The 27,677-nt window shown below is 42.5% G+C and overlaps 1 protein-coding gene across 1 annotated transcript; it reads right to left on the reverse strand.

Annotated features, from left to right (window-relative positions):
• On the reverse strand, positions 1-26,781 carry DHRS3 (dehydrogenase/reductase (SDR family) member 3). Its single transcript, XM_010012169.1, has 6 exons — positions 26,582-26,781; positions 4,600-4,743; positions 4,195-4,314; positions 3,424-3,662; positions 2,267-2,392; positions 1-1,093 (listed from the first exon to the last, which is right to left on the reverse strand). The coding sequence occupies exons 1-6, from the start codon at positions 26,774-26,776 to the stop codon at positions 1,009-1,011; spliced, it is 909 nt and encodes a 302-aa protein (XP_010010471.1). The 5' UTR covers positions 26,777-26,781; the 3' UTR covers positions 1-1,008.
• Between the last annotated feature and the right edge of the window lie 896 nt (positions 26,782-27,677).

Raw genomic sequence — 27,677 nt, forward strand, 5'->3', positions numbered from 1 at the left:
TCAATGTGCATTTAATCAGGTCTTTGCTAACTGTGCTTCCAAACGTCATATTTCATAAGGACTAAAGTACTGTCTCTTTTGTTTTTAGAGCATTATTCCACTTACTTCACTGTGCAGATTCAAACAATGGATTTCCTTCTGCATGGATTATGTCAGTGAATATATGTTTGTATAAACAGGCTCTAGTTTTAGTTCTAGATTTAGTTCCTCCCCAGCGTGATGCTGCCTACATGTGTGGCAATCTGGGATTAAAGCTGAAAATATATATGTATTTTATCATAAATGAACAGAGATTGAAAGACAAATTTCATAGATGAGTTCAGTGACAGAAAGAATCTTCCACTATTCAAACTGTCTGCTCTTTTGACTGAGCATTCCCCTCCAGCCTTCTCAGGTTAAGACAGCTTTCCTGAGCCCAGCACAGTCCTTCCAGACAGAAGTCCTGGGTGGCCCTTACCAAAGAAAACATTGCCCCACAGTTTGTTCCTTCCCTAATGTGACTTGGGAACAGCTTCATCAAGGGATGTAAAGTGAAGGAAGGGAAGGAAACTTCCATTAAATGTCCATAACTTTTAGTTCTTCAAACTATTTTTAAAGTTCCCCATTCAAAAAGCTGAAATGAAACCAGAAGCAGTTTGTAATTGCAGTTCCTCTGAAGAGGGGAGAAAGAATGCATGGGGTGTGATGTGCTGAGACAGCCTACAGACACTTCAGGAACAAAAATTACATCTTAAAACTATGAGTAGATTTAACAATTGAACTCTAAAGAATTAACCATCATATAAACATTTCACACTTTTTGTTTTTCTTTCCAAGGGTCCATAGTCTAGTCATTCAATCCTGTGCAAAGGTCATGTTACTATGGATATGACCTGCAAGAAATGTGTTGCCTCAGAGCAGCTCAAGTCACATGAACAGGCTGAAAGCCAAGACTGCTGATTCACAGCCTTGTCAGGATTTTCATGCTTGTGCTGGTTCCACAGAAGAACAGTCCTTGCACCACCAAGTCTATGTTCGTCCTTTGAAAGTGTTCATGCAGGTGTAGCTCCCAGAAAACTTGTGGATTTCTTCAAGTGCTGCCTGAGGGAGAATGCTGCAGAAAGAAAATAAGCAGATCAGACAAAAAACCTCTTAGTCTGTTCTAGTAAGAGGATGTGCAAATATGCATTTATGTACACACATACTTAAGCATACATATTCTCAAAATCAGCCACTGAGGGTGCACAGACAAAACATGTCAGTATCCTGCTGTGAGTAGATCTAAAGGGAGAAAGTTCTATCAAGTTGCTCTTTCTCTGCAGAAATATTTATCCAAAAAGGTCTGTAAAAACTGTAACTTGGAAGATACCATCATGTTTTATTCCTCCCAACTACTGTGCAGAATCTTGTACTCTGAAATACGCAGATTTAACCTGAGGGCTCAGGTTAAGTTGCCATCTGTTTGTGCTAGGCATGTGGCCTCCTAATAATAAGGTATGGACATAGGTCTGATTCCTGACAGCTACTGTAATAGAAAATGAGTTATTAATTCTTATATTGCAGGAGAAGGAGAACGGCCCTTTTTCAGTCTGTAGAACTTCTGGGAACTTTTGAGAGTATTCCCGAGCAAAGCATTTATTGTGAATTATTTCTCTCGTTTGCAATGCAGCATTGTAACTATTGTAACTATTTTCCACAAAATCTCATGACCTCCTTTCAGTTCCTGACTGAAGCAGGTTTTCCAAAGGCTTTAAGGGAAACTCATGGAAACACAATTTTAAACGTCCTTTCTCTTCAGTTGTTTCAGGATATGAAGTTATGAATTTCTTTCCTTAGGGACTTTAGAATTCTTGTGCTAATCATACACAAAAATACTTTTTTTAATAGTTTCATTGCTTTAGCACAAGCAAATACAGCTGTGGTGTACATACCTTGTTGCACTGAAACCCTTCACAACACAGAGCCTGGAGCCCAAAGAGTGGCTTACTAAATCCAAATCAGCTCCATGCGTATGTTAATTGTTAAGAAATTTCCCAGATACAAATACCAGTTCAGACCTCAGGAATCCAAATTTGGGGAGAGAAACCGGTTTCATAAAGTGGTCATATCCAGGGAAAACATCTATGAAGAGAATCTCCGGAAGTTTTTGCTTCTATGTCTTTCTTGGGAAGGGACGGACAAATCTGATCCTGGATACTGGGTTACAGCCAAATTGTTTGACACGGAGGGACTTTAAGCCAGTCTTGCCAAACTGGTGAGGCTATTGCTGGGCAAAGGAAATACTTACCTCTTTAGGATGACAAGAACATGCATTGTCCACGGAAGGAGCAGGAAGGCTTGATTCATCTGAACTGCTTCTACTGTCCTCCTAGCCACTGTCTCTGGCTTGAGAGGAGGAAAAAGATTAGGGAACCTGAGTAAATAAAGTAAAAAATAAAACAATTATTTGTTAACCAACCTCCTGCTTTAAGATATCACTGTCCAAGTCCTGTTACTCACTAAGCTATCGCTGGTTACTGGCATTCAAACATGCCTCAAAGCAGGCTGGAAGAAGCAGAAAGTTCCAGTTGCAGCCAGAATGCTGGAAGCAGAAAGCCCAGTTCCAACCAGTACTGCTGGGTTAGCTAAACATAACGAATGTACATTTGGTGCCTTCAGGGAGACGTGGCAGCATGCTCAGAACCTTGATTCAGGGATTTTCTTAAACTGCATGCAAACTAATCCCAAAATGCTGTCATTTCAGTGTCGGTGTTTTTCCTCTTCCTCTATTGCTCTTTGCTTGATTCAAATTCTTGACAGGTGAAAGGCAAATATTGTCTCCCATTGATTTTTAGAACCAAAGAGAAGGCTTTTCCCCGCTCCAGCAATAGCTTGGCACTGCATATTTTCTTGTCTAAGAGAGCACTAGCACTAACTATATTAATAAAGTTACTCTGTCCATTGTAAAAGATTAATTTGGTCAGCTTTTAGTCTTTGAATTTAGCTTATTCTCTTAGAGGTTGAAAGGAGGTACTGACAGCTTTACTTCAGTAACTGGCTGTCATTCTTTCAGTGGAAAAGAATTAAGTATTTCAATGAATAAAGAAGGAATTTGTACTGTTAATTCTTAAGTAATTTATAGACTGCTCCTCTTAAATGACCTCAGCTTTCAGATTACCTCCCCTCCCTCTGTGGTGACTGCATATGGCCTAAATACACTCAGGGAAAATAGCTTTCAGCTTTCTATGCAGAAGCAAATGTCTCACTCAGTAAGGCAGGTGGTGTGAATACGCCAGCAACCGAGGGAACCAGTCTGATGAGTCCCTGCTGGCCTAGAGTGACCCTCTGTTCCCAGGCAGCCAAATGAGACATCAAATTCTCTTAACTGAATGAAGCATTAATTAGGAGTGTATTCTGATGACTCATTTAAAATGAGATGCTTTATTCTAGTTCCCCTGGACTGACCTGATTCTCATGCCCTGAAACATCTCTGTGCTGGTGTGGAAGGGCAGGACTGTTGTGGCATTCACTCCAGGGCAGTCGAGCAGCCCTAAGGTCAGGCTCTCCATAAAGGCAAAGGATGAGGCTTTGGAGGTGCAATAGTCAATGGCACCAGGGATAGCTGACAAGGCCAGGACAGAGTTCAGGCAAACAATGTGTCCTTTCTGCAACTCCAGCATCCTTGGCAGGAATGCTTTGGTGGTCTGAAGAACAGAGTTAAAAAAAGAAAAAGGTTTGTTCAGCAGAGATACAACAAAAACAACAGTTACTGAAAAAAAAAATAAGATGACAGAGAGATAACAAACTGTGCTGTTCATTATGCTAGGACAGGAGTGGGAAAGGACCTTGTTGCTTTGTCATTCTTGGAGATTCTAAATGCATAGTTTATGTAGAAACAAAACAAAATCTCTCTCCTCTGATGTTCCACACACATCTCTGTACAGAGCACTCTCCTCTGAGCTCAGGCTTTCTCAAAAGAAATCAAATGTTTTACTGGAAATCACAGAATGGGGATACAAGAGCATCAAATACTGTGTTACTACTGGGACAAATCAAATTTTTAGACTTTCTTTCCCCTGGCCTTTGCCACTTACATTGTTTTTTCTGTCTCCTTTTCACATCAGACACATTTTACCAAGCATTGTTTAGAAAGACCTAGTAACAGCCAAGTTTTTGCTGGCTCCTGTCACTCTCACTTCCAATTCCGAATGCATGTGATACAAGAGCTCCTCTTACCCAGAACTGTCCCAGGGTGTTTATATGTTGTGATTTGAGCAGTGCATCATCATCGCTGTCCATCAGACTCTTCCCATGGACCACAGCAGCATTGTTTACCAGGATGGTGATATCACCCACCTGCAAAACCCCCAAATTCCTTGTTACAACTAATATCTCTCCTCGTGAATCAGCAGTCACCACTAGATCTGAGTATTTGTTATTACCTAAAAATGTTATTATTTTCATAGCTGTCGACATTCTTGTTTACATGGCTTGCAATCACTTACAACAGGTAGCTGGACTCTGTACAATACAATCCGATGGTCACCCCCCTTTTTTTCCCAATTTGCCAATATATTTTTTTCCTTATCAGAGTCATTACTCAGTGCTGCCCACAAACAGTGTTTCTACACAGAAACTAACCTTCTCCCGCACAGCCTTGGCCTGCCGATAGACCTCCTCTCGATTTCCTACATCACAGATGAAAAAATGGCATTCTGTCCCCATCATCCTGATTTCCTCTGTGGTCTCCTTCAGGCATTTCTCAGTTCGACCCCACAGGATGATCTGCAGCAAAAAACTTTTGTTAGAGTCAAACTGCTTCTGCTTCAAATCTAAAATAATTAAAACATGCTTCCTAACTTCAGCAATTTGATGGATATCTTTGTTGTGTTTTTGCTGCCAGCCCTTTGCATTGTTTCATTTAGAACTAACAACGATTTTCTATTACATGGGGATAGGACTTGAGTATCCTGGAGGTAGCTGTATCCCAGTGCTGATACACTATTTCCAGGTTCTTTACAAGCAACATAAAATGCTGCATCTTTAGCTTAACATGACAAATCTATGAAACACTTGGCAAATTTTCTGTATCATGGAATTTCAAATCTATCCCTGCTTTTGCTATACACACACAAAGATAAATTCCTTCTAAAATCCCAGACCTTCCTGTGTATCTGGTATGTTATCTGCTTCTTGTTCTACATTTGGAGATAGCATCTGCTCTGCAGTAAAACATGTTTTTTCAGCCTATCATCTGTAACTGTTCGCAGTGTTGTTTGCAGGCTGGTGTCCTAACTGCAGTTCAAACAAGAGGTTCATCCTATACAGACATCTGAAGTGAGAAATTTCAAGCATGAACTTATTTTGCAACTAATATATGCAAGATCCCACTTACCACTCCCATTTAACACAGGGAAGATGATACAATACTGCTTGTACAAAGAACAGTTGTGAATATCCATAGAAACAAAACATTTGGTGCTTCCAGCACTTTCAAACATTCGTCTACAGATAAAAAGATTCAACCAAAACATTTTTTCCTGGTATATAACCTTCTTTTCTATTTTTTAAGGTTACTTACCTGGGTCCTCTACCATTTCCTAAATGAGTTAAATTCATAGTTAATCCCGTTTATAAGTCATTGCCACATCTGTGAACATAAACGCACAAAGACTGATACAGTTATAGTCTCAAAATCACCAAAGGGCTAATGAGTTAGTTAACTAGGAACTTCAGAGCATGTAAAAATATGCCAGAGCCACTTCATGGGAAATCTTTTCTCAGGTGAAGTAATCTTCAAGGAGAAACCCATTAAAAACCTTCAAAACTGCAGGAAAGCATCCAGCTAAAAGTGGAGCTTGTGTACTGGCCTGTCCTTGAAAGCCTCAGCACATCACCCTTAGCTAGCTATCAGGCTTTGACATCTACACAGAGCTTGTAAAACCAATGGCTATTTACTCACTGCTGAACTCAGAGCTAGACTGGAGGATAATTCTTACGTCTACTCTGCAGACTTGACAGGAAACCAAGAACATGTGAGAAATTTCACAAGTTTTCAGGAAATATTGACAAAATACCATTCAGCTACAAGCACACACATACTTACTCTCTCTTTCACAAGCTACACCTCTGTTGGAAAGAGAAGAAAAAAACCATCACAAAATGTCAACCATAAGCATCAAGTCTGATGCCCACTCTAAGTTTGCAACAGAGTGAACTTCAGCCTCTTAGGACTGGATCAGTCAAATAAGACCCTAAAAAATGAAATGACAAGTTGAAGAGTGATGGAAGGCAGGAGAGGAAGAGAAAGAGAATTAATGTGGCAGACAAGGCCAGGTTGGACAGCATCTTGGGTGACATGGTCTAATGTGAGGCATCCCTGCCCATGGCAGGGAGTTGGAACCGGATGATCTTAAGGTCCTTTCCAACCCAAACCATCCTATGCTTCTACGATTTCATGACAAGGGGAGCAAGGCAAGAAACAGACCTCGCACACCCAGCACTCCAGGTTTCCCACTGCTATTGCAAACTGAAAAGCAGATCCCTCACTCTTCACTTTAATCTGTTTCAAACATCCACACAGCCTCCTATTCCCAAGAGCTGCCACTGATGCACCAAATGTCAGGAAAGATATATGGAAGAATCATTAAGCAAAGGACAACTTGTCAAAGGAACATCTGTCTGTGATGCAGTTCTTGGATATAACATTTTTTATGCCCCAACAGTTACTTTGGGACCTTTATCCTACAGGTAAGTCTTGCAAAATGACCCCATTAAAATCTAGGCCATCTGGGGAAGACAGAATTTGCTGGTTCTCCTGCTGACAGTATTAACTTAAGCACCGATTCTTTTTCCATGGAAGTTTTTGTGTCCTTGATACTGTTCACACTCAGGTGAAGGCTTCAGCCTGCGTAAGAGAAAAGCAGTAAATAAAAGGCCGTTCTTTTGTGAGAGGGGAAAGTTCCCCAATGTCACAGTCGGAAGTGAGGTTTTCTGCCATCACTGCTGCTACTTTTTACAGATGGATAAAACTAAGACCTCAATACAACCTGCTTTTGGTCCAAATTTGAATTGGTTGACTGTTCCTACAAGACATACAAGACTTTCAACTTCTCTCTGACATCTGGCCATATTAAATTGGCAAGGGCTTCCCTCTGGCCTCTGAGGATAGCACATCTTACAGAGAGACAAGACTTTTAGTTGCTGCATTAGCCTCCTAGTTGAGGCTTCTGTTGCTCCTGAGCTCTGTCTTTACAGAGGGCTTTGGCTCAGTGTTCCTGTGTAGGCAATACTTGCAGCAGTTTCACCAAGGTTGTCCTAGGTCTACTACTGTGGCCTGAGATTTCCTAGAAACCTCATAAGTCCCTTGCTCTCCTGAATTCACCTCCTTCTGCAAAATCTGCAATTAGATGAGTTGCTGCTTATGAGTTGGAACGTATGAGGTTGGGTTATTTGTAACATTCTCACTAAACTGAAAAGTCACGGATAATCATGCATGTTCCCAATGCTCCTAAACAAACCCTTCTGCTCACTTCGGCCTGGAGAGAATGACTCTTACAGACACAGAAATGCCTGCCTGGGACAGAGGAAAAAGCAGAGGAATAAAGGAGAAAAGAGACATGGTGTTCCTCATTACACAGCCTGTCAGGATGTTGCACAGCCACCCATTCACGGTTAATTTAATGGTGGATAGAGGAATATTTAATTTGTGTTTTGGATAAGTTCTTGGACAGACAGTTTTCTGTCCTGGAAAGAATCCAGCCCCCATTTCTTCTCCCCCTTCACCTCTCGTCATCCTGTCCTGCCAGCCCCTCCCTACCCCACTAGACACGCTCTCCTTTCAGAGAGTTACTGACCAGAAAATTGCAGAGGGCAGGAGCCCGAGGAGGTGGTTTAATCCCCGTGGCAGCTCCTGGAGGCTCCCTGCCCGCCGGTTACCCCTGGGTGACCCGGGTGGTTGGCAGCCAGGGAGGCAGGTGGAATGTTAGAGCAATCTCATGTGCTCTGGCTGCGATGAGAGCAGGCAGGCGTCTTCCTACTGTTGGGCGTAGGAAAGCAGAGATTTATGGTGACAGAGGAACTGAGCACACCCTCCTCTTCATTAACTTGAAAGGAGGCAAGGGCTGTGACATCACAGCTTAGTGCAGATTTTCCCAGGATTTATTCATGAGCGAAGTTTTGCAAAACAAACCTTATCTCTAGATCTTCTCCCCTCTGGCAAGTCACAGAGCTCCTTATCTGGCTTTCGGAAAATCATTTCAGCTGGAATGGCAGGCTCCGTAGACACTGCATCCTCTGCTCCTGGAGGAGTCGTTTAACTCTGGACTTAATCTGCTAATGAGACATGCCCTGAGGTCGGAGGGGAGTCAAAAGGAAGGTTTTAGCTGCTGTTGCACTAAGCGAAGGCTTTCTGAGAGCGGCCTGCGCTGGCTCCTGGCCAAAAGCCCCAACCCTGACTGCAGGTTTAAATCCTGATTTGCACTGTAATGTAAGAGTTATGCTTTTGACTGGCCACAAAATCAGATAAAGCCACTAATTTATATAAACAGGTCTAGATTGAAGCTACTATCAACCACAATATACACACGTGATCTACGCTTCCAGAGTCTTAAGTATATTATTGGTGCTGGAGATGAGATTAGAGCTAATTTTATATCATTTACAAGGCTGTTTAACTTGTTCAGTCTGATTTTATTGCTAGCACAATTCATGAACAGCAGCAAAGGAATGTTGCCCTTCTACATCGTCAATTGATTTGGCACTGTATCTTCAGCAAACCCGCTGTGCTTAGAACGTATCCCTCCAGTGAACTACACCAGTACTGGAAAGGTGTCCCACAACAAAAGCATGTCTGAGACTGAACATGTGCCATTTCTTCACACTCCCCTTAGATTATGTGGGTTGTATTTTAGTATGGACTTGTTCACTCTTAGTCTTTCCCAACACAACAGCATGTGTTGTGATTAGCAGATAAAACTTCCATTCCAAAAGCTTCTGCAGTTTTATGATTCATGAAGCAAATCTCTGTGTCAATTTGGAGATACTGAAAGTTGAACGTGTTGCAGAAAGACACGGCAGTGCCCTTCCTGCCTGCTCTTGGTATTGCTACCACCACAAATCAACCGCAACTCCTAGCCGTGGATCAGCTGAGGTAAGTAGTTGGTAGGTCAACACATTTCATTCCCCCTTTCAACCTCCTTCCTAGGCCAGTGAAACAAAAGTTGCTCTGTTTAAGCTGGAACCTGGAATTGCACAGCCACCTTTGTTCATACACAGAGCGCCTTTCTGCACCCAGAAAGTTCCTGCATACTTTTAGGAAGTACAAAGTGGAGATAATCCACTGAAGTATGTCAGTCTTACCCCATGTATTTACAAAGCCCGGTGGTACTAACTCCCAGTTGGTCCTCTGAAGAAATGCACTCCAGTGTATCCCCTTCTCCTGGCAGGGTTTTGCATACCATGAGAAAAGCCTCAGAAGCATTCATGTGTTTTGCCTGTCAATGGCATGAGGGTTTTCTCCTCCATCCCTTCGCCTCTCTTGCCCCTGGGGCAAAGCCAGACAAGTTCTGTCAGGTGCTGGGCATGGGAGAGGCCTGAAGACAGATGACTGGAAGAGTGAAAGGTGTGGCCCTGCAGTATGAAACACCAGCCTTTGCTTTGGAAAGGAGAAAAGAATCTGGGGATGCCTGAAGTAGGTCAAAATACTTAACCCAGCCCCTTAGCGAAACTTACATAAAAGTAAGCAAACAAAGCAGGCTGGTGGCAAAATCTTCCCAATTCCCACAGTGGAAAGTGAGTATCAAAGCTGCAAGGGATGGGTGTAGGAGTTTACAGGTAGGCCTGCAGGAATCAAGAGAGTAAACCTGTTCTACCCACAAGCTTTTCGAGGTTAGTATTTAGAAGCTGTAACGACATTAGACTGTAATAATTGAATTTAAATTTAATCCTGTCACCATGGTAAACACAAAACACAGACTTCATTATAAACTGCTTTGAGTTAAGGCCAGGAGTAGTTTTTAAGAGAGAAGTGTTAAAAAAATTACTGTTAATATACAGTAATGAGATTAAAAGTTAGGTCTAAAGACACTTCAGAAGGCGAGTAAAAGTGTGAATTCCGATTCCTTTAGTCTAGAGTCAGACCTTTTATTACTTTATATGTTGATTTAGCACTCAATGGGATTAACAGTATTCACCTAAACCATAGTCAGTTCCATTTGTAGCCCAGTCATCCCTTTCTTCCTCTGAGGGAAACAAAACAGCACCTAAAAATCAGAGAAGTATGTGAACACCTGCCTGCTATTCAACAGAGACCTTCCTTGGAAAGAAAATGTGTAATTTGCTGTCTGCATAGAGGCATTTAAGACCAGCTCCCTCTAAAGAAGTGAACAAATGCCTACTGTTCTCACAGTCAGGACTATTTAAAGACAGGTGGCTCCATGCTGACTTTTTTCCAGTGGTTTTTCCAATTGCTTTCGTCTGCAACATGAACTGCGTCTCCAGTCTGCCTCAGGAGCAACACTTCCCGGCTCTGTTGTGCAGAGCAGTTGAGGAAGGGGCAGGGTGAGGGGTTGTTTGCAAGAAGAGGTCACGCAGGAGTCAGCCTTTACAATCCTATTAACGCTGGGACAGGGTCAAACGGAGTGCACGTTCCAACCAAAGCACCAAGTGGCCACAAGCTGTCACCCTGCAAAAGGTCCTGGAAGCTTTTGTGGGGAAAAAACCGACAGATTTTTAATGGTGAATGTCTGCCACAGCACGTGTTGGAACCGGCCTCTGCTCCAGGGAACCAGAGCACACAAAGAAATACCCAGCCATAAAATCCTCTGGCTGCAAAGCAGAAAGAAGTGGCCTATCTGGGGGATGGGGAGAGGGGTAAGATTTTTCAACCTGTGTATTTGAAGTAAGGTTTTGTAGATACCTACCAAGAGAAATAATATACTCTACCCTGTAAAAATAACTAGTGTGCAGCCACCTCCGTTTGCTTGGCATGCCATCCAAATAATCCACTTCCATATGAAAACGTCCACAGAGATCTCAGGAAATTGCGGGGAGGGTAAATATGCAGGTGCAGAAAGGGCTTTTGTACTGTGAGCACAGCAGACAGGATGAAGGGATAGAAAGCCAGTAAATAACATTTCAAAGGGAAAAAATAAATAACTGGATCTCTGTGACAAATGCCATGGTCCAACAGGACGGAAGGTTTACACATTTCAAACACAGCAGAAGGTCTGCACATTTTCCTTCCAAAACCCTTCATTATTATTTTTACTTACTGCATACACCTCTCAGGGTAACTGGTTCTTAACATAGGGCAGGTTAAACGTTCATGTGATACAGTTAAACATTTACTAGGACAGACATTTAAGTCGATGCTGAACTGCAAGAGTGTTTGTTTTTGTAGAGCTAAAAACAATCAGAAATTTAGATCACAGGGTAATGTTAGAGGTAAAGGGATGTGTGAAATTAAAAACGTGGATCCAACACAGTGTTATTTCCATCACCTGAGTGGGTGAAAATTGCCTGGTTCAGCCAACGGTGAACTGAAAACTGCTACTTCTTAACTAACCAAATGGAAAAATCAGACATAACTTTATGGAAAAGAAGAATTAAAGAGCTACCAAAGGGGTGCCAATAGAACTGGATTGTTAGAGTTTGCCTTTATATTTCTGAAATTAATTCTGTAACAGGGGCCTAATCTTGAAGCACTGAGTGTTTTTAAGTGGAGCGGCACTGCATCGCCTGCTTGGAGACACCACTGAGACTCCTGGGGCCAGAGCCCTGGGCAGCCTACAGCAGGATTAGTGGTGCTGGGTTCACAGTCTGAAATGGGCAGCTTTAATCCAGAATGGGAAATGCATTAGAAGCTATGAGGAAAGCCACAAAGAATGTTTATAAGCCTGAGGAAGACCTAGGCAGCCAGACAGTCCCAGTTCTTGCAGGAACATCACAGAAAAGGAAGACTAGGGAAAGTGTTTCAATTTATTAAACTGGAAGAAGGCTTGCAACAAAACCAGACATGGAAACCAAAGGATGAATAACATTTCTAATGCTGTCATTATAAACTGCCCTCCAGGAAGGTCTAAAATATGCTCCAGATCATCCACGTGCATAACATGATGCAGCTCGTGACTGAAAAAATAATTTCTCCCACGAGGCTACTGGAGAAGTATTAGGAGTTAAAATAGCCTACATTAAATTCATACATAAACTGAACACTAGCAACAGCTCCAGGCATGCTCCCCTACACCCTCCTGTCTTTGCCTCCAGAAAAAGAGAACTGCTACCATTTAAAAACCATCTAAAAGCTGTCAAAAGGAGCTTTTCTTATAAGTATTTTAGTCAAAGAAAGGAAGAATATTGCTTAGAAGAAAGCAATATTTAAATGCTTACCAGTTTCCTATATTTTTATGTACCTTTCTAAGTGTTATTTTTTAATGGTGGCTGTTGCTATGCAACAGGGCAGAATTTCTAAAATCTATTCATCTGTTGTACAAATGACAGTTTTCAGCACACATTTAACTCTCTCAGCCTAATAACTCAACGAAGGAGGATGGGGATGAGAGGACTGCAAGTTCCCAGAACTTGCATCCCCAAGGGGTGCAGCAGGGTGATAAGGGTCTTTCACTTACTACACCAATTTTGCCAATACGCTGTTAAGAGAAGTAGCTATCCTGCTTGTACAGCATGTAAACCAGCATAGCTCTTGTTAAATACAACGATATCTACATGCAGAAACAATAGTTCTCACAATTGCTGTTACCCAGAAATGATGAAAGCAATTCTAATCACATTCTGCTGCAATGATATTATTTAAACTGGCCAGGCAATCACAAATCAAGCTGTAACATATTAATAAGTTACAACTCCTTAGAAGTTACCATCCTTTGGATGTGACTGTCTATCACATATGTGATTTTTAGGCTACTGCAATGCACAATGAAGTTAATTCACTTCAACATGAACATAAAATTAATTCAGGTACAACAGAACATGAGATAAGCTTTACTGTCCAGTACAATATATAATGTAACCTGGTCAGTACCTAGGGTTCAGCTGAGGAAGCAGTAACACACTACTGAAGCACAGTAATTCCTTGATGTGTTCAAAGTCAGTAACAAGCACAGCTCAACGCTATGAGGGTTTTCTACTTACCAGGAGACTGCAGAGCACTGGGGATCTGTAAACTACTTCTATGAAGCGTGTGAAATTGAGTCCTAAAAACCAGGCCTAGTTTGGGTTGACTTGCATTCACTGTAGAACAATATTTCCACTGGAAAATATTTACTGGTACACAAAAAGACAGACCCAGATGACCTAACTGACATGATTTGCAGGGGTGCTGACTGACAGCAGTCAGTGGGAAATCTGTACCAAATTGTCATGGGTGAAACTGCCCTTAGTAGCCTAGATCCAAAAGTATTTTAACTGGTTTTACTGATTCTAGTGGCTAAAGCAGCCATTCTGCCTTCTTGTATTGCAGCACAGCTCATCCCCATTACACTGACTCCCTTTGGCATGGATCGTTTCTCAATCCACAACCAGTGTTCTGATTACTGGGTTGTACAAACAATTTCAATGACAAAATCCTGTTCTTGTAGTAGAATTTCAATGGTTAACAATTTTCAATCCATTATTTTCCCTTTTAAGGCAGTCAGGAAAAGAAACTAAAAATTACTTTACAGAAGGAGTAAGACACATTTGGAGCTCTCTGGTTTTGCAGAGCTGCTGGGCTAAAACAAGATGATGACAGTGGTCAAAGCCACCAGCACAGCACTTCCTCTCTGAGAGCAGTAAACAAGTGCACTGATGTCACGAGGAGCTGGCTGACCCGCTGATGAACCTGGGGCTGTAAAGGAGATCCGAGGTGCCAGATCACTATGTACACATGCTTCCCACACACATACACACACGTGTGCACACACATACATGTCCTCACAGCAGAAAAGGTGTCACAAGAGTAAACTGCACCAGTTGCACATCATCTAGGGAAATGAAACCCTGAAAAAACCCTTTGATGGCTGAATGTTCTGCTTTTGAAGAGGCAAATCTCTCCATTACATAAAGCACACATTTGAATCTGAACACAACATAAACAATCGTCTCCAAGGGGCCTGGATTAAAATCAAATAGCAAGCAACACAAAGAACACTCTGCAACACTGCACAACCAGCGGAGCTCAGAACCCCAAATCAAACAGCTTTGTTCACTGAGACAGGGCTCCCGTGTTTCCCAAGAGTCTTGGAAATGTTCTTACATCATTTCTGATAGCTTGCTGTGGTTGGAGCCAGCCCTGTTCTATTACCTCTTTGGGAAAGAAGCACTTGTACCAGCTGGATGTCTTTAATATTCTATTTGGAAGCATGAGCTCTTCTCTTTAAGGCAGTAAGCTGGGTTTTGTCCTCACTGGTAAGGGGTTTTTTTAAGAGGTAGGGCTCAGGGAATTCGAGTCAACATAAAACCAAGCTGCTGGAAGCAGACAGCAAGATTTCCTATCCCCTCTCCAACATGCCACAGCCAAGTCTCACCCAGTGAATATGCTGATCAGAGAGACAAGTTGTCTCTGTTTATTACTAGCAAAGAGATTAAAATGACAGGTCTGAGACAAACACTAATTTAATTTTCATACTGAAAATCTGTGACTGTCCACTGTTACTGTTGATCCATTCTTTCTAAGGGCACTTAAAGGTGAACTGTGCAGTGTCCTTACAACATCCACTCCCATTAAGTTATTTTAAGTCTAGTGTGTTTGATGTTTTCCTTAAGGTCCAGTTAAACAATTGTCTAACAGTTCCTGCTTTCAGGAAAAGCGGTGCAAGTCTATCCACTCCTCAGATACAAAGAAAATCTTGAAAATGTAACTTGGGTGTGATTCAGAGGGCAAATAGAACAAAAACCCAATTAGAATTACTTACAATACCATGCTTCTGTTGAGTGGTAACTCCTGACTTCTTAATGTAGGCCTAGCTATGCAGGAAGCATTTGCTGCTCAGTGAAGCTTCTAATAAACACTGAAATGAGGTTTTATTCAGTGTCTGAAGTTTGCACCTGATACAAGTCGGCACTCACAGACATTTGGTTCACATTTCAGTCCCAGACTCAGCGGGAAAGAGGATGTATCTAAAAGACAAACACTACCTGTTGATGTAACTGGTGGAACCTGGTATCTGTGCTGACCAAGAGGAGGAACGCTGGCTGAATGAGCAGTCAAGCCTGAACTCCATTTGCACCTATTTTAAACGGCTGCTTCATGTACATAAGGGATGAAATATATTATCCAGGTCATACAACTGCCACCCCACCTTTATACCTTATATAGACTGATTCTAACCTAAAAATATGGCTAAAACTATGTCATACTACAGGATAATCACAGCCCAGCATCTTTCTGGGCATCATTTTTATACCACCTCACACGATGTATAATTGTACATTGTTTAAGTGTACTCAGAGGTGCAACTGCCACTGATTTCATACTGAGAGCCAGCTGTTTCTCACAGTCACATACATAAAGCATAACTGATTTCAGCAGAGCTGAATTTGTGTTTTCAAACACTATTTTACTGCCGTAAGTGGAGCACTGCCACATTTGCTCAGGCAGTGTTAGACACCAGAAACCCCGATGTTACCCAAAACAAGCTCTGTGGCACTGTATCCAATAACTTGTAATTAAGAAGGTGGCAGCATAAGGGTGGCTGTCCACAGAATCCTTCTGTAATTATGCACAGTTTATGCCTAAGCTAATAGGATGAATAATTCAAACTGGTTACAAACTCTGCCAAGGTACCCATCTATTCCCAAGTCTATTAATTAGAATCAATTTAATCTCCACTGGGATAAAGGTCAAACAACATGGATTTGACCCTTTTCTGCTGGCGTCAGTGTTATCAGCCAATGGATCTGGCAGTGCCTGGGTCTGACTTGTTTGACTTTTCAGCATGTTGACATAACGCTTTGAAGAACAGGGTCTCGGCCCAGCTAAAAAGATCTCACTAATAATTTCTGCTTTATATTCCTGATAAGCACACAGGTTTAAGAATTCCTGAGTTTGTTCTCTCTCAGTGGGCAGTTCTGAGGCTGTTCTCAGTCTTCCTTTCCTACGAAGTACCTTACAGCAGCAATGGTATTTGATTTACATGTTCAATTCAGTCCAGAAATCAAAGTGAAAAATGAACATTAAAAACTAACCAACATTTGGTAATGGATTTTAAAGCAAGCACTTAAAATCAATAAGCATTAGCTGATATTTTCAAACCATCCAGAAAGAAAGATACAGAATTTCTACATGCTTGTCCAATTTTTGTGGAAGCAAACAAAGGAAACTATTGTCTTTTTTTCTTCTCCCCATAGTTCCTGTAGAATTACTGGCTACTCAGGGGAGTTCATCATCATAGAATCATAGAATCATAGAACAGTTAGGGTTGGAAAGGACCTTAAGATCATCTAGTTCCAACCCCCCTGCCATGAGCAGGGACACCACACACTAAACTATGTCACCCAAGGCTCTGTCCAATCTGGCCTTGAACACCGCCAGGGTTGGAGCATTCACAACTTCCTTGGGCAACCTATTCCAGTGCCTCACCACCCTCACTGTGAAGAACTTCTTCCTTATATCTAACCTGAATTTCCGCTGTTTAAGTTTAAACCCATTACCCCTTGTCCTACCTCTACAGTCGCTAATGAAGAGTCCCTCCCCAGCATCCTTGTAGGCCCCCTTCAGATACTGGAAGGCTGCTATGAGGTCTCCACGCAGCCTTCTCTTCTTCAGGCTGAACAGCCCCAACTTTCTCAGCCTGTCTTCATACAGGAGGTGCTCCAGCCCTCTTATCATCCTTGTGGCCCTCCTCTGGACTTGCTCCAACAGCTCCATGTCCTTTTTATGTTGAGGACACCAGAACTGGACACAACACTCCAAGTGAGGTCTCACGAGAGCAGAGTAGATGGGCAGGATCACCTCCTTTGACCTGCTGGTCATGCTTCTTTTGATATAGCCCAGGATACGGTTGGCTTTCTGGGCTGCAAGTACACACTGCCTGCTCACCATCATCACCATCTAATTGTCCTAGTTCCCTAGTTCTTCTCTTGGGAAAAATGTCCTAATACTTTCATACCTCTCAGCTTACTGTGTTCCTGGTCTGGCTCTATGATGTAAAATCAGCTAGCTCTTGATGTGCTAACCTTGTGTCAGTTCTCTTTGAATGCTTCTGATCTGTCTGAGGAATATAATTCAGAGTCTATCCAGAGATGTCCAAGTGAATTTTTACTATCCACTGTATAATACCACCCTATGAAGACAGGTTTCCAAAACCAGGTAATAAATAAATACATCTATATATCTATCTTTAATTTCTTCTAAACTCTTTAGTCAGAATGCTTAGAAATGTGTGAAGGGCTTATGGTCACACTTAAAGCAAATCGTTCTGCCAGATGAATGAGACATTAGCTCAACAGCATGTTGAATTCATTTCATAATGCAGTAAAACCTACCCATACGAGTCAGTGCTTCAGATGCAAATAGTTCCACAAATCTGAGACAACTTTATCCTAGCCTGTGCCAGACTCACGACAAAATGCAACAGAAATACAGCAGCACATCTACAAGCGACAGTAGGTGATGAAAACACACAAATGAAAGAGGGATGGATCACTTCAGGTAAGCAAGGTGAAACATCTTAGACCAAACCTGTCTTGCCAGCCATGCTATTCAGAAAAGCAGCCTTGTTCCTTTCTTGGTACAAGTGAGACGAAGATCACAGAATGACAGAATGGTTGAGGCTGGATGGGACCTCTGGAGGTCATCTGCTCCAACCCCCCTGCTCACAATCCCAAACCTAGATTACTGCTTCAACCAGGTCAACTCTCACTTTGAATCTCCCTGCCTCCCCTTCAAGCTTTCCAGTCTAAGCTTCTGTACTGGCTTTCAAGGCTGCTATCCCCACGTTACTGATCATCTTTCATTTAGCATCAGATCTCCTATTGCAGCCTTTACCTCCCAGCATTAACTTTTAAAAACCCCTTTGTGTTTTCCACCACACTGTATGTACCTCTGAAAACATTCCCCAAAAACCTTTGTTGTTGCTTTTCAAATCCCATCTTAAAACTTCCATTGCTGTGATGCCTTTCCAGAAACTTCAAAATGGCCAAATGAGTGGTGCTGAAACCACCATGAGTACAGACTCCTGTGTGAATATTCAGCTGCTGCCTTTTGTTTCATACCTGTGGTGTAAATCCTGAGGTAAGCATCTTTCTGATGTCCTTATACAGCTTATGCTAAATAATTTCTGGTGCGTGAGTGGGTTTCTGAGGCACTGCAACATTAATATATGACCTCATCTTTAAAACTTACTTCAAGATTTCTTACAGCATTGACACAGTCCTTGGCTTTTGTGGGAAGCCTCATTTAACTGTCTTGGTGCCAGTCCTTAAGCATTTTAAGGAGTGCTGACTTCTGGTGTGCCAACACAGCACAGTGTCACTGGGACAATATTTTCACCTGACATCACTGTATCCTGATGTGAGATGACAAGCCTGTTACTCTGCAAGTTCCGCTTCTTGTTAACATTATTTATTCTCCTTACAACATACCCAGTAACAAAAGACAGGTACGTTCTAAATTATAAGCTAAAACAGCTCCATCCGGAATGCTGCTTCACAGACATCAACAGATCTGATAGCAGATAAATTCTGTCTGTACTTGCCAACCAGAGACACTTTGTGAGGGTGTTATTCGAAGGGCTGGCCTTGGCATGGGCACACACAACAGGCTCAGTGCCATCCGAGCCTGGGACTTGGAACCAGGGTTCTTCTGCCCAGCCTTAAATTCAATCAACAAGGAAGCGTGCTGCCAGCAGGAAGCTGTTAAAGCTGCTGTCAGTATAGAATCTTTATAGAAAGCAAGCTTTTCTAGAGACCATAAAGCCACTCAATCAAATTTATGCTCTCACAGTTTACCAAATGTTCCAAGTTAATATACTACTTCGCATGACATGGAAAAACATTCACTCCCCAATTCTTTTCAGGTACTTCTGCTTACTGTTAAGTTATGACATGCTCTAATAGCTCACTGTAAGATTAAGTGCTTAAATTTAAATAAGATTAAAGTAACCATCATTAAAATATGCCTGAAACTGTTCAGTTCCTATGTTTGGGGTTTTTTTGACCACAGACAAAAGGAGAGATTAATTACCTAGAACCTGATGTGTGCACTATGGGTAAATATTCTCTTATTACTACTACTAATATTCTCTTACCTACAACATAGAAAATGCAAAATTTCCTTTGAGATGATAGTTATTTTTCACTCTGAGACATGTCAGATTGCCTCTTCAGATACTTATTTGCATCTCTAAATCACTACAGAGAAATCCATCCATCAGATACATGGAGTGTATGTCATTCTGGTATCTCAGCAGGGCATAAAAAACATTCAGGATGTGGACAGATGGTCTCTTGACAATGCTGTCTTAGTACTGGAATCTAAAAATACGTATGTAAATTCTATGCTGAGCCTTTTAGAAATGATTATGCACCAGGCCAACTCAACATCTGTTTGTGCAGCACATTCACATACTGCATTTGCATGGGGTAAAGAACATTGGAACTGTGTCCATTTCGTTTATAAACATAATTTTAAAGGCTTTCTGATTTCTTTCTGTTAGAGCATGGTGCCTGTTAAAACCAAGTACATGGGGATTCATCATCTTCCAGGAAACATGAGTTTCTCTCAGCTCTGAAATGATGTAATTTTAAATCAGCTCTTCAATCAGAACTAATCTCTTGGGTGGCCAGATCAGGTCTATTCATGTTCTGAACTCAGAATGAATTGCAAGGTACATGTCAGAAATCGGTTAGTCCTTGCAGAACACAAGTGTCTTCTTGATGACTGGCCCAGCTGCAGCAGATTTAAAACCTGAAAGGCAGCAAGCAGAGGGGCTTCCTGAGTTTACTTCAGGTGTGCTCTCCTCTCTTCCCCACTCCTCCAGCACATTATCAGCAATGACACACCTTTGTATATGACCAAAGAAGTGTTTACAGGTTTGTAGCCCACCTGGATGGAACTCCATGGCAGATTAAAATTCCTGGGCACTACGAATTCGATGTCAGGTTCTTCTTTAGGCAAGAGCTAACTCTCAAATACAGTTTAGTAAGAGTATTCTGCAGGTTCCGAAAGTAAAATCAGGGATGAATGCTGAGAATGACCAATATTTAAAGACATTTTCGATTAAGAACTCTTACTGAAATCTGTGTGAGATATGGTTAGCTTTTGTCCTACACGTTCAAAAAGGTCGCAACTCTGAATGACTTTGAGCATCAGTCTCAGTATTTGCCCTCTCTTCAGGAGATTAGTATTCATTTCCTTTCCAGCTTTAGTCACAATGCAGTTAATCTTTTATCTTATAGCATTGGTGTAAGTTATAAACAAGTATTTGAAACTGGTATATACTTACACAAACCAGGACAATAATATGTCAACATGATTCATAAAGACCAAAGTGAAATATTCACTGAACTACAGATGCTGTTTGTGTAGCTAATGTGGGAGGAGTATGCCATTGGAAAAACTCATTTCGAAACTTGCCAAATCTCCCATTACTGGGAATACAAGGCTAAACTCTAAGACCTGATGCCATTTTTACACAGCCTCTCTGCAATACTCTCATCCTAACCACCATTATAGCCAAAAATCTCAAACAGCTAAATCTCTCCAGTTATACAAGACTCTCAAGCACCTGCAGCTCCTCTGGGGTTTTCAGTCCTGTTGAATTCAAGACTGGGAAACTGGCTGCCAGTTTCAGGAGCAGCGTGGGCTTGCATGGTTCTCATCCCTTCCATGGTGTTCCTTCCTGCAGTGACTTCTTACTATAACCCAATTGTAATTGAACTGAAAGAGGATAGCACACTCCAATGACAAAGTATCTTCCTAAATGAAGACGTTAAGGTCTTTGTTGTGAAAATAATGATGGAAGGCACAGCTGAGATTTCAGTTTGGGATTTTTTTGTAGCTTGAACAAAATCAGGAGTGATACAAGCACGATACAAACTAAACCACCACCACCAAAAAACCCCTCATTGCTTTTCAAAGCAAAAGTTTAAGAATTGCCTTCAGGATCCTTGTTTGCTATCCCATAATCATCACTGATTATTGCAAATGTGGTGTTCTACAGCTGTCCATCACATTGCCATCCTGTTAAAAGCACCTTGCAGACAGAACTGTCTAGACTGCAGTGCTGACAGAGCGGGGTCATGGCTCTCAAGCGGCACATCCCACGCAAGAGCGAAGCTTCCGCTTGGTGGTGGTGATCCCAGCTCCCTGCCATCCTGAAGGGCTCCTGTCTGTCCTGCTCCTCCAGACTGCTTCCCTCATCACTGCACAGGCATGCAAACCTTCTCATCTCCCAGTCTCCTGCAGGAAGTGGACGTCCAGAGGACAAACCAGTGAAAGGAGAGATCTTCCAGTGTATTTACGAGCTCACTTCTTGCACAGTGAGGAATGTGAAGAACTCTTCAGCTCCTCTCTGCACTACTGTCACGCTGACCCAAGGGCTGCCCCTAACCCATTGGTATTTTAGAGGCATCTCTCATGCCAGAACACCCCTTATTCCCTAGAAGCCCTCTGGTTCATGCATCAAGAGCTACGCTTACCGAAAAGCTAAACATATCACAGCTGGAGGGGAAAAAAAGAAAGCCAAATAGGAGCACAAAATATACAAGCTGTGAAAGAAACTGAGACCACAGAACTGATCACAAAGGAACTCTAGGAAAGCCCTGCTGTATAAAATCCCTTGTAGATATGCTGCTGAAGATCCATACTGCTCATTTCTGAGCTCAGAGCCCTCCATGTAAATAAAAAACCTAAGGAATATCAACGGGTTTTGACCAGTCTCCTAATAGGAAAGGTCTAAGAAACTCTTCCAAAGTCACCGTCAGATAACTTTGAACATTAAAATACATACGCATACTGGAGTCTGTTTCTATCCTATAATTACATCTTTTTCAGTGACTTTTTTAGGTTTTGGTGGCATTTACTAACCCAGAATGTCTAAGAATCAGACATCTCTTTCCTGTTCAGTCAGACCTCAGATTAAACAATGTGTGAACAAAGTAAGTAAAAATTACAAGGAATGTTTTTAGACCTCAAGGAAATGCCTGAAAACCTGACAAAGAGCAAGACATGCAAATGACATACAAGACATACGAATCCAAACTTCATCACTGGAGATCATCAAAACCAGGGCTGACAACTCTCTGGCAAAGGGGCTGTAACAGAAAATGCTGTAGGAAAAGCAAATGGCTTAGAGGAAACCAGAAACATTTTCCAACTCTCAAGCACCAGTGAATGAACCCATTTGAGCCCTACGTACCTCTGCCTACTCACATCTGTAGAGGGCTGTTCTTCTGCACAAGAAATAATGTTCAAAGGGGCCAGTCTTCCCAACACTAATTCATTTATACAGTATATTCTTTGCAAAACACCATTAGGCTTTGGAACTGGATTTTTATTTCACAGGCATTAAATCATAAACTCATAAAAATCTCTCCTTCTCCTGTTTCATTAACACTGATCTACTCTGCCATTTTGGCTCACCACAGAATATCAACAGGTAGGAGCTTTAACAAAGCTTCCAATGTGTAAGCCTGAGGCAGAGACTGCTCATCAAGTATGTCTAAGGCGTAGCCAAAAAAATCTCAAGAGTAAAGCCAGCAATAGTGAAGATTTTGAATGTTGCAAGCAAGCAAGAAGGTACCAAAGGCAATAAAGTACATTTCTCCAGTAATTTCTTTCAGCCACAGCAAAGTAGCTCCTCAGCCGGCACTTCTGAATCTGGCCACGTCTCTGAGAAACAGCATGAAAGTTGCATTACAACACTTGAGTACTTCCAGAGAGCATTCAGTGCTATCCATCCTTCATAATAACACTAACATGTCCCCTATCATCTGTAAACCACTCTTCCTCTGCTTTCAGCAAATCTACATGCTTTTGGTTTTTTGCTGGAAGTGCTACAGGAAGCATTTAAATACATAACGCCTCCCATGACCAAGGAGTTTCTGAAAACTTCTACCTGAAAGTAAAAAGGGAATATGGATCCTTTGAGCTCTTAGTATACACCTGCACAGGGATGATCTAATGATGAAAGTTGCTCATTGCCTAAAAATCACTGGTAGTTTTAATTGAAAACAAAACAGAAACATACACTTCCAAAACTAAAAGAGCAACTGGTACTGACCACTTTGTCCCCTTATTGGCCATCTCATCAGTGAGGCCAATGAATAACCATGAGAAAAGACACAGTACCTCAGAAAGAAATGTCTCCTGGATGTTTATCTGTCCAAGTCTCACTGAAGGCTCAATGCCAGAGCAATGGATTAAAAGAATGGGATTAGACAACAGGAATCAGGATGGATTTGCATGACCATGCCCAAGAGAATTCTGTTGGATTGAGAATTTCAGTCTCCATGCTCACCTACAATCACAGAATCAGCCAGGCTGGAAAGGACCTTTAGGCTCATCAAGTCCAACTCTTCCCCAGCAATGCCAAGGCCAGCACTAACCCATGTCACTGGGGGCCTTGTCTACACGGTTTGGGAACACTTCCAGGGATGGTGACTCCACCACTGTCCTGGGCAGCCTGTTCCAATGCCTGAGCACCCTCTGGGGAAGGAATTGTTCCTCATCTCCATCTAAACCTCCCCTGACGCAGCCTGAGGCCATTTCCTCTTGTCCTATCGTGAGGAGGTGGCTGGGAGAAGAGACCAGCCACCTCCTGGCTCCATCCTCCTTTCAGGTAGTTCTATCTATCAAGCAGAAGACACTGTATTTCCATTTATATGAACTTTTGGGGGATTTATTTCTTGCCATCTTCACAGCTTTAAATGCAGGATCAAATTTTACAGTAAAAAAGTTGCAGATGTGACTATTCATAATCTTAGTGAGATGCAACACTTGTCATCTGACGCAAAAACTGCTCAGACATCTCTCATTCGTGATTAACAAAACAAGCCCGTGAAAACAAAGAGTGCAAGATGCAATCCAATCCAGTCTAATTATCAGAGGAAATTTCAGATGCTAACAGCCTCAACCAACCTATCTTGCAGAAGATTCTAATCTCAAAAATATGGTTATATATCGCCGCCTACCTCCAAAACTCCGTCACTATGTCTGTGTGCGCAAGCGCCATGGTGGGTTACACTGCACACCCCCTATTAGAACCTGAGCCTGCATGTTCCTGTTTCTGTTCTCTAAGTAACACTGTGCTTGGCCTCAGAATTTCAGGCCTTTGGTGGAAGTGTTTTTCTAAACTTGGAATACTGTGACTACTATATCTGCTATATATTATTAATGATGATCAATAATTCAAGCTTTGCTCTAAGTGTAAAACAGTTAACCACATCAGAAAACAACAGAAAAATACAATAGTGACTTCTGACAGGCCTCACTGAGGGATGACTTGCTAGCCACTTCAAGCCTTTTTAGTTTCTTTTTGATTGTCTAAGGCAAAGCATAAAATCAAAGAGTAGCACTGAACAGAGGTCTTGTGTTCTACATGGAAACTGCAGCACATTCACAAAGTCAGGGTTGAGCACAGAAGGCAGGAAAGAAATGAAATCTCAGTGCAGTGAGAATGAAAGCTACCACATCCAGGTAAAACTGTCCTTAAAAATGGGAAGGAAGACAAGAATAAGCCTACTTTAGTGTTGCAGGGAAAATGTGCAACTACCAAAGACAGAAAGGCAGTGCCACTGCCAGAGAGCATCTAAACTTGCTGTGTGCCATATCTGACTTACTGGATAGCCATGGTGGAACTGAAAGGAGAAACTAGTTCCAATGCAGTAAAAGCAAACACTGGATCACCTTGATGACAGACATGAAAAAACCCCATAATGCAACCCCCCCAAAGTTCAGCATTTCACAAGGTCACATGAGACAAATGCAAAGGTTCCCAACAATCATTTTCCTTTATTCTTTCCTTCTAAGGTACGGAGAGATGTTACAGATAAGACATACCAATGAACTACAGTCTGTAGATGTTTACAGTCATTTCATCCTCAGCTCTGTATCCTGAAGAGCTCCCTCTTCTTTGGCCCATGTCACCAGGTTCACTGGGGCTGATGGCCATTGTTCAGTGTCCAGCTCAACTGCAGCTAAAGCAGCTCTGGAGCTAGCTGGAGAAATGGTGGTACTTCAATACCAGAGCTCAGCCTAGCAACCAGCCGGGCTAAATAAATAATGAAGCATGGTATTCTAACACATAATATAAATACACTTCCAGCAAATTGCTTGGGTCCAAAGGTCAGGCAACTTGTTTGCTCTGTCTTCCAAGAATTTGTAAATCTCAACATGATGTTTAAACACAAACATCTACAAACATCAAAGTTCAATGCTGACATATTTTACACCTCAAACTTGCATGCCAGAATAGCTCTATATCACACAGAGCAAACTGCAAAGCATGTGTAAGGAACTGACAAAACACTATGCAAATTTTTCTTTAAATATCCTCTCATTCTGTATTTCTCTCCTTTATTCTCTCTTGACTCTCATTCATCCTCTCTCACACAGAGGAGTATTTATGCAGCTGTCTCATTTCATGATTCCTGCTTTTCATTATCCATATAGGGGGAGATGAAACTTTGAATCTCAAGCCTTGTTTCAGGGTATGTGTGAAGTTTGTATTCCTGACTGATTCACACACATGGAGGAGATACCTTCAAACACAAGGTTTGGAGGTAAACCATGAGTTCCTGAGCTAGAGAATGGACACACCAGCTACACTGGCATTTCCAGGCTATTGTGCAAACAGATCAAGCTCTCAGACTCTTTCCCCTTCCCTCTTTCCTAAAGGAAACATGCAAACAATCTCACAGCTCCTATTCACATTGTACTTTTCTTCCTTGCTAGGTTCTCATTCATCTTATCTTTGAACAGCTCTGGACTGGCCAAAAGCAAAATACAAGGGACTTCAGAAAGCATAAGAAATGAGTTGTGCAAGTGGAAAACCATCAGGGTGAAACTGAACCCTTCTCCCCATGTTCCCTAGAGCCAGAGCCCTGCTGCACACACTATCTGCCCCTTCCTGACTCAAGACCCCTCGGGGGTGACATGCACAGTGTCACGTTGGGTGACAGGCAGTGGCAGTTCTGCTGTGCCCAAGGAGAGCCTGAGGCTGGCACCAGAGATCAGCTGCACCCTCCCTGCTTGTACGCAGTCCCAGCAACCAGGACTGTCAGGAAGCAGCCTATGAATAGAAATGCAAGTGAGCACTAGCTTCACGCCTGGGAATCACCTAGCTCTCCTCTCCCTGTCACATGAAAACCTTGGCTGGAGCAAAACCCTCCACTTCGTGAGCAGAGAATTCACAAGGGAAGTCCTTTCTCATCATCCCATTTTCTCAGATGAGCTGGGAAGAGACAGGATGCAGGGAAGGAGGAGAGTGGGCAACTTCTGAAATGTAAGTCAGTGTAATGGCTCAGCACGCTGGGTTTTCACAAGATTAGTGCCCCTTCTCCCCTCTCCGAGGTGATCCCATCAATCCCACCCAGAGAAAAAGCTGTTAACCTCCGAGTGGAGGGCTCCGGAGCAGCGCAGAGCAGCGCAGCAGGTGGGAGCTCTCCTCACACCCATGCTCACCTTCCTGGCTCCTCGCTTCGCGAACTCCCTGGCCAGATGCCGGCCGATGCCTCTGCCGCCGCCGGTAACCAGCACGTTCTCCCCGGACAGGTCCCGGAGCTTGGGTGGCAGCACCATGCACACAGCAGCTTTCACCACCAGGTAAACCATCTGCACGGGGAAAAGCAGCAGAGCTCCCAGCCACTTCCAAATCATCCTCTTGTTCCAGGCAAGCCAGGAAGGCAAAATCCTCTTCCAACCCTTCACAAAACCAAGTTGACAGAGAAAGAAATCCAATACCCCTCATGCACCCCCAGATGGGTGACAAGTCTTCCACCCCCTTCCAAAACTTGGGGGGCAATAGATTCTTGGACTGGAAAAAAGCCTTCTCTCCCCCTAAAAAAACTGGGGCAGGAATAAAGTAGTGCAGAAAACCAAGTCACTCCCCTGTTTCTTGATGAGTGTCCTCTGGGATTGTCACATGCAGGTAAAATGGTTTCCTTGCTTTTTAACTGGAAGACAGGGCTTTTAAATTAAAGGAGAGAGAAAAAAAAAAAAGTGAAATTAAAAGTAACCATCCATCCCTTGGCTTCAAGGACCAACATAAAAATCCAGTATCCAAATGGAAGGCTTTTATACTTGGAAAAATAAAATAAAGCAGCCTATGTCTCCAAATTTCAGCCTGCAGTGCCTTCCAGGAAGCTCATTTCTATTCTTAGACTCAGGAAATTGCTTAAATAAGACAGAATTGCCAGGACCTTCTTTGTAAGAAAGGCTCAACTCAGGGTAAGGTTGTTGGTTTTGTTTTCGTATCTATAAATATCTGTAGCCGTTCTGTCCTGAGCCGGTTGCAAAGGTTGAGCTGATAACCGCCTCTCGCTGTCCCCTCGCCTGGTTTTTCACTTGGAGTATCTGAGATCACAGAGCAGGAATTACGCCGTGCACTATTTCAGCGCTGGCTCTTGCTCATTTCTCCCTATTGCGCTCTCTGCCTATCACAGCCGCGGCGCTGGGGAGGTTTTTATACCCCATTAAGCCTGATTGACAGTTAAAGTGTTGGGGAGCTCTCACTACTGTTGCTGTGAGTGGCTGGCTCGGCTCTCCCCTCCCCCGAGCT

This window comes from Nestor notabilis, unplaced genomic scaffold, assembly GCF_000696875.1.
Source record: "Nestor notabilis isolate BGI_N333 unplaced genomic scaffold, ASM69687v1 scaffold17883, whole genome shotgun sequence".
Taxonomy (NCBI): Eukaryota; Metazoa; Chordata; class Aves; order Psittaciformes; family Psittacidae; genus Nestor; species Nestor notabilis.

Excerpts from the sequence above, each read along its gene's own strand:
- DHRS3 (XM_010012169.1), bottom strand. The coding sequence starts at position 26,776 with ATGATTTGGAAGTGGCTGGGAGCTCTGCTGCTTTTCCCCGTGCAGATG. Across the intron at positions 4,744-26,581 it reads CGAAGCGAGGAGCCAGGAAG|ATCATCCTGTGGGGTCGAAC; the intron begins GTGAGCATGGGT and ends TTTTTGCTGCAG. Across the intron at positions 2,393-3,423 it reads TTTCAGGGCATGAGAATCAG|GTTCCCTAATCTTTTTCCTC; the intron begins GTCAGTCCAGGG and ends TTATTTACTCAG.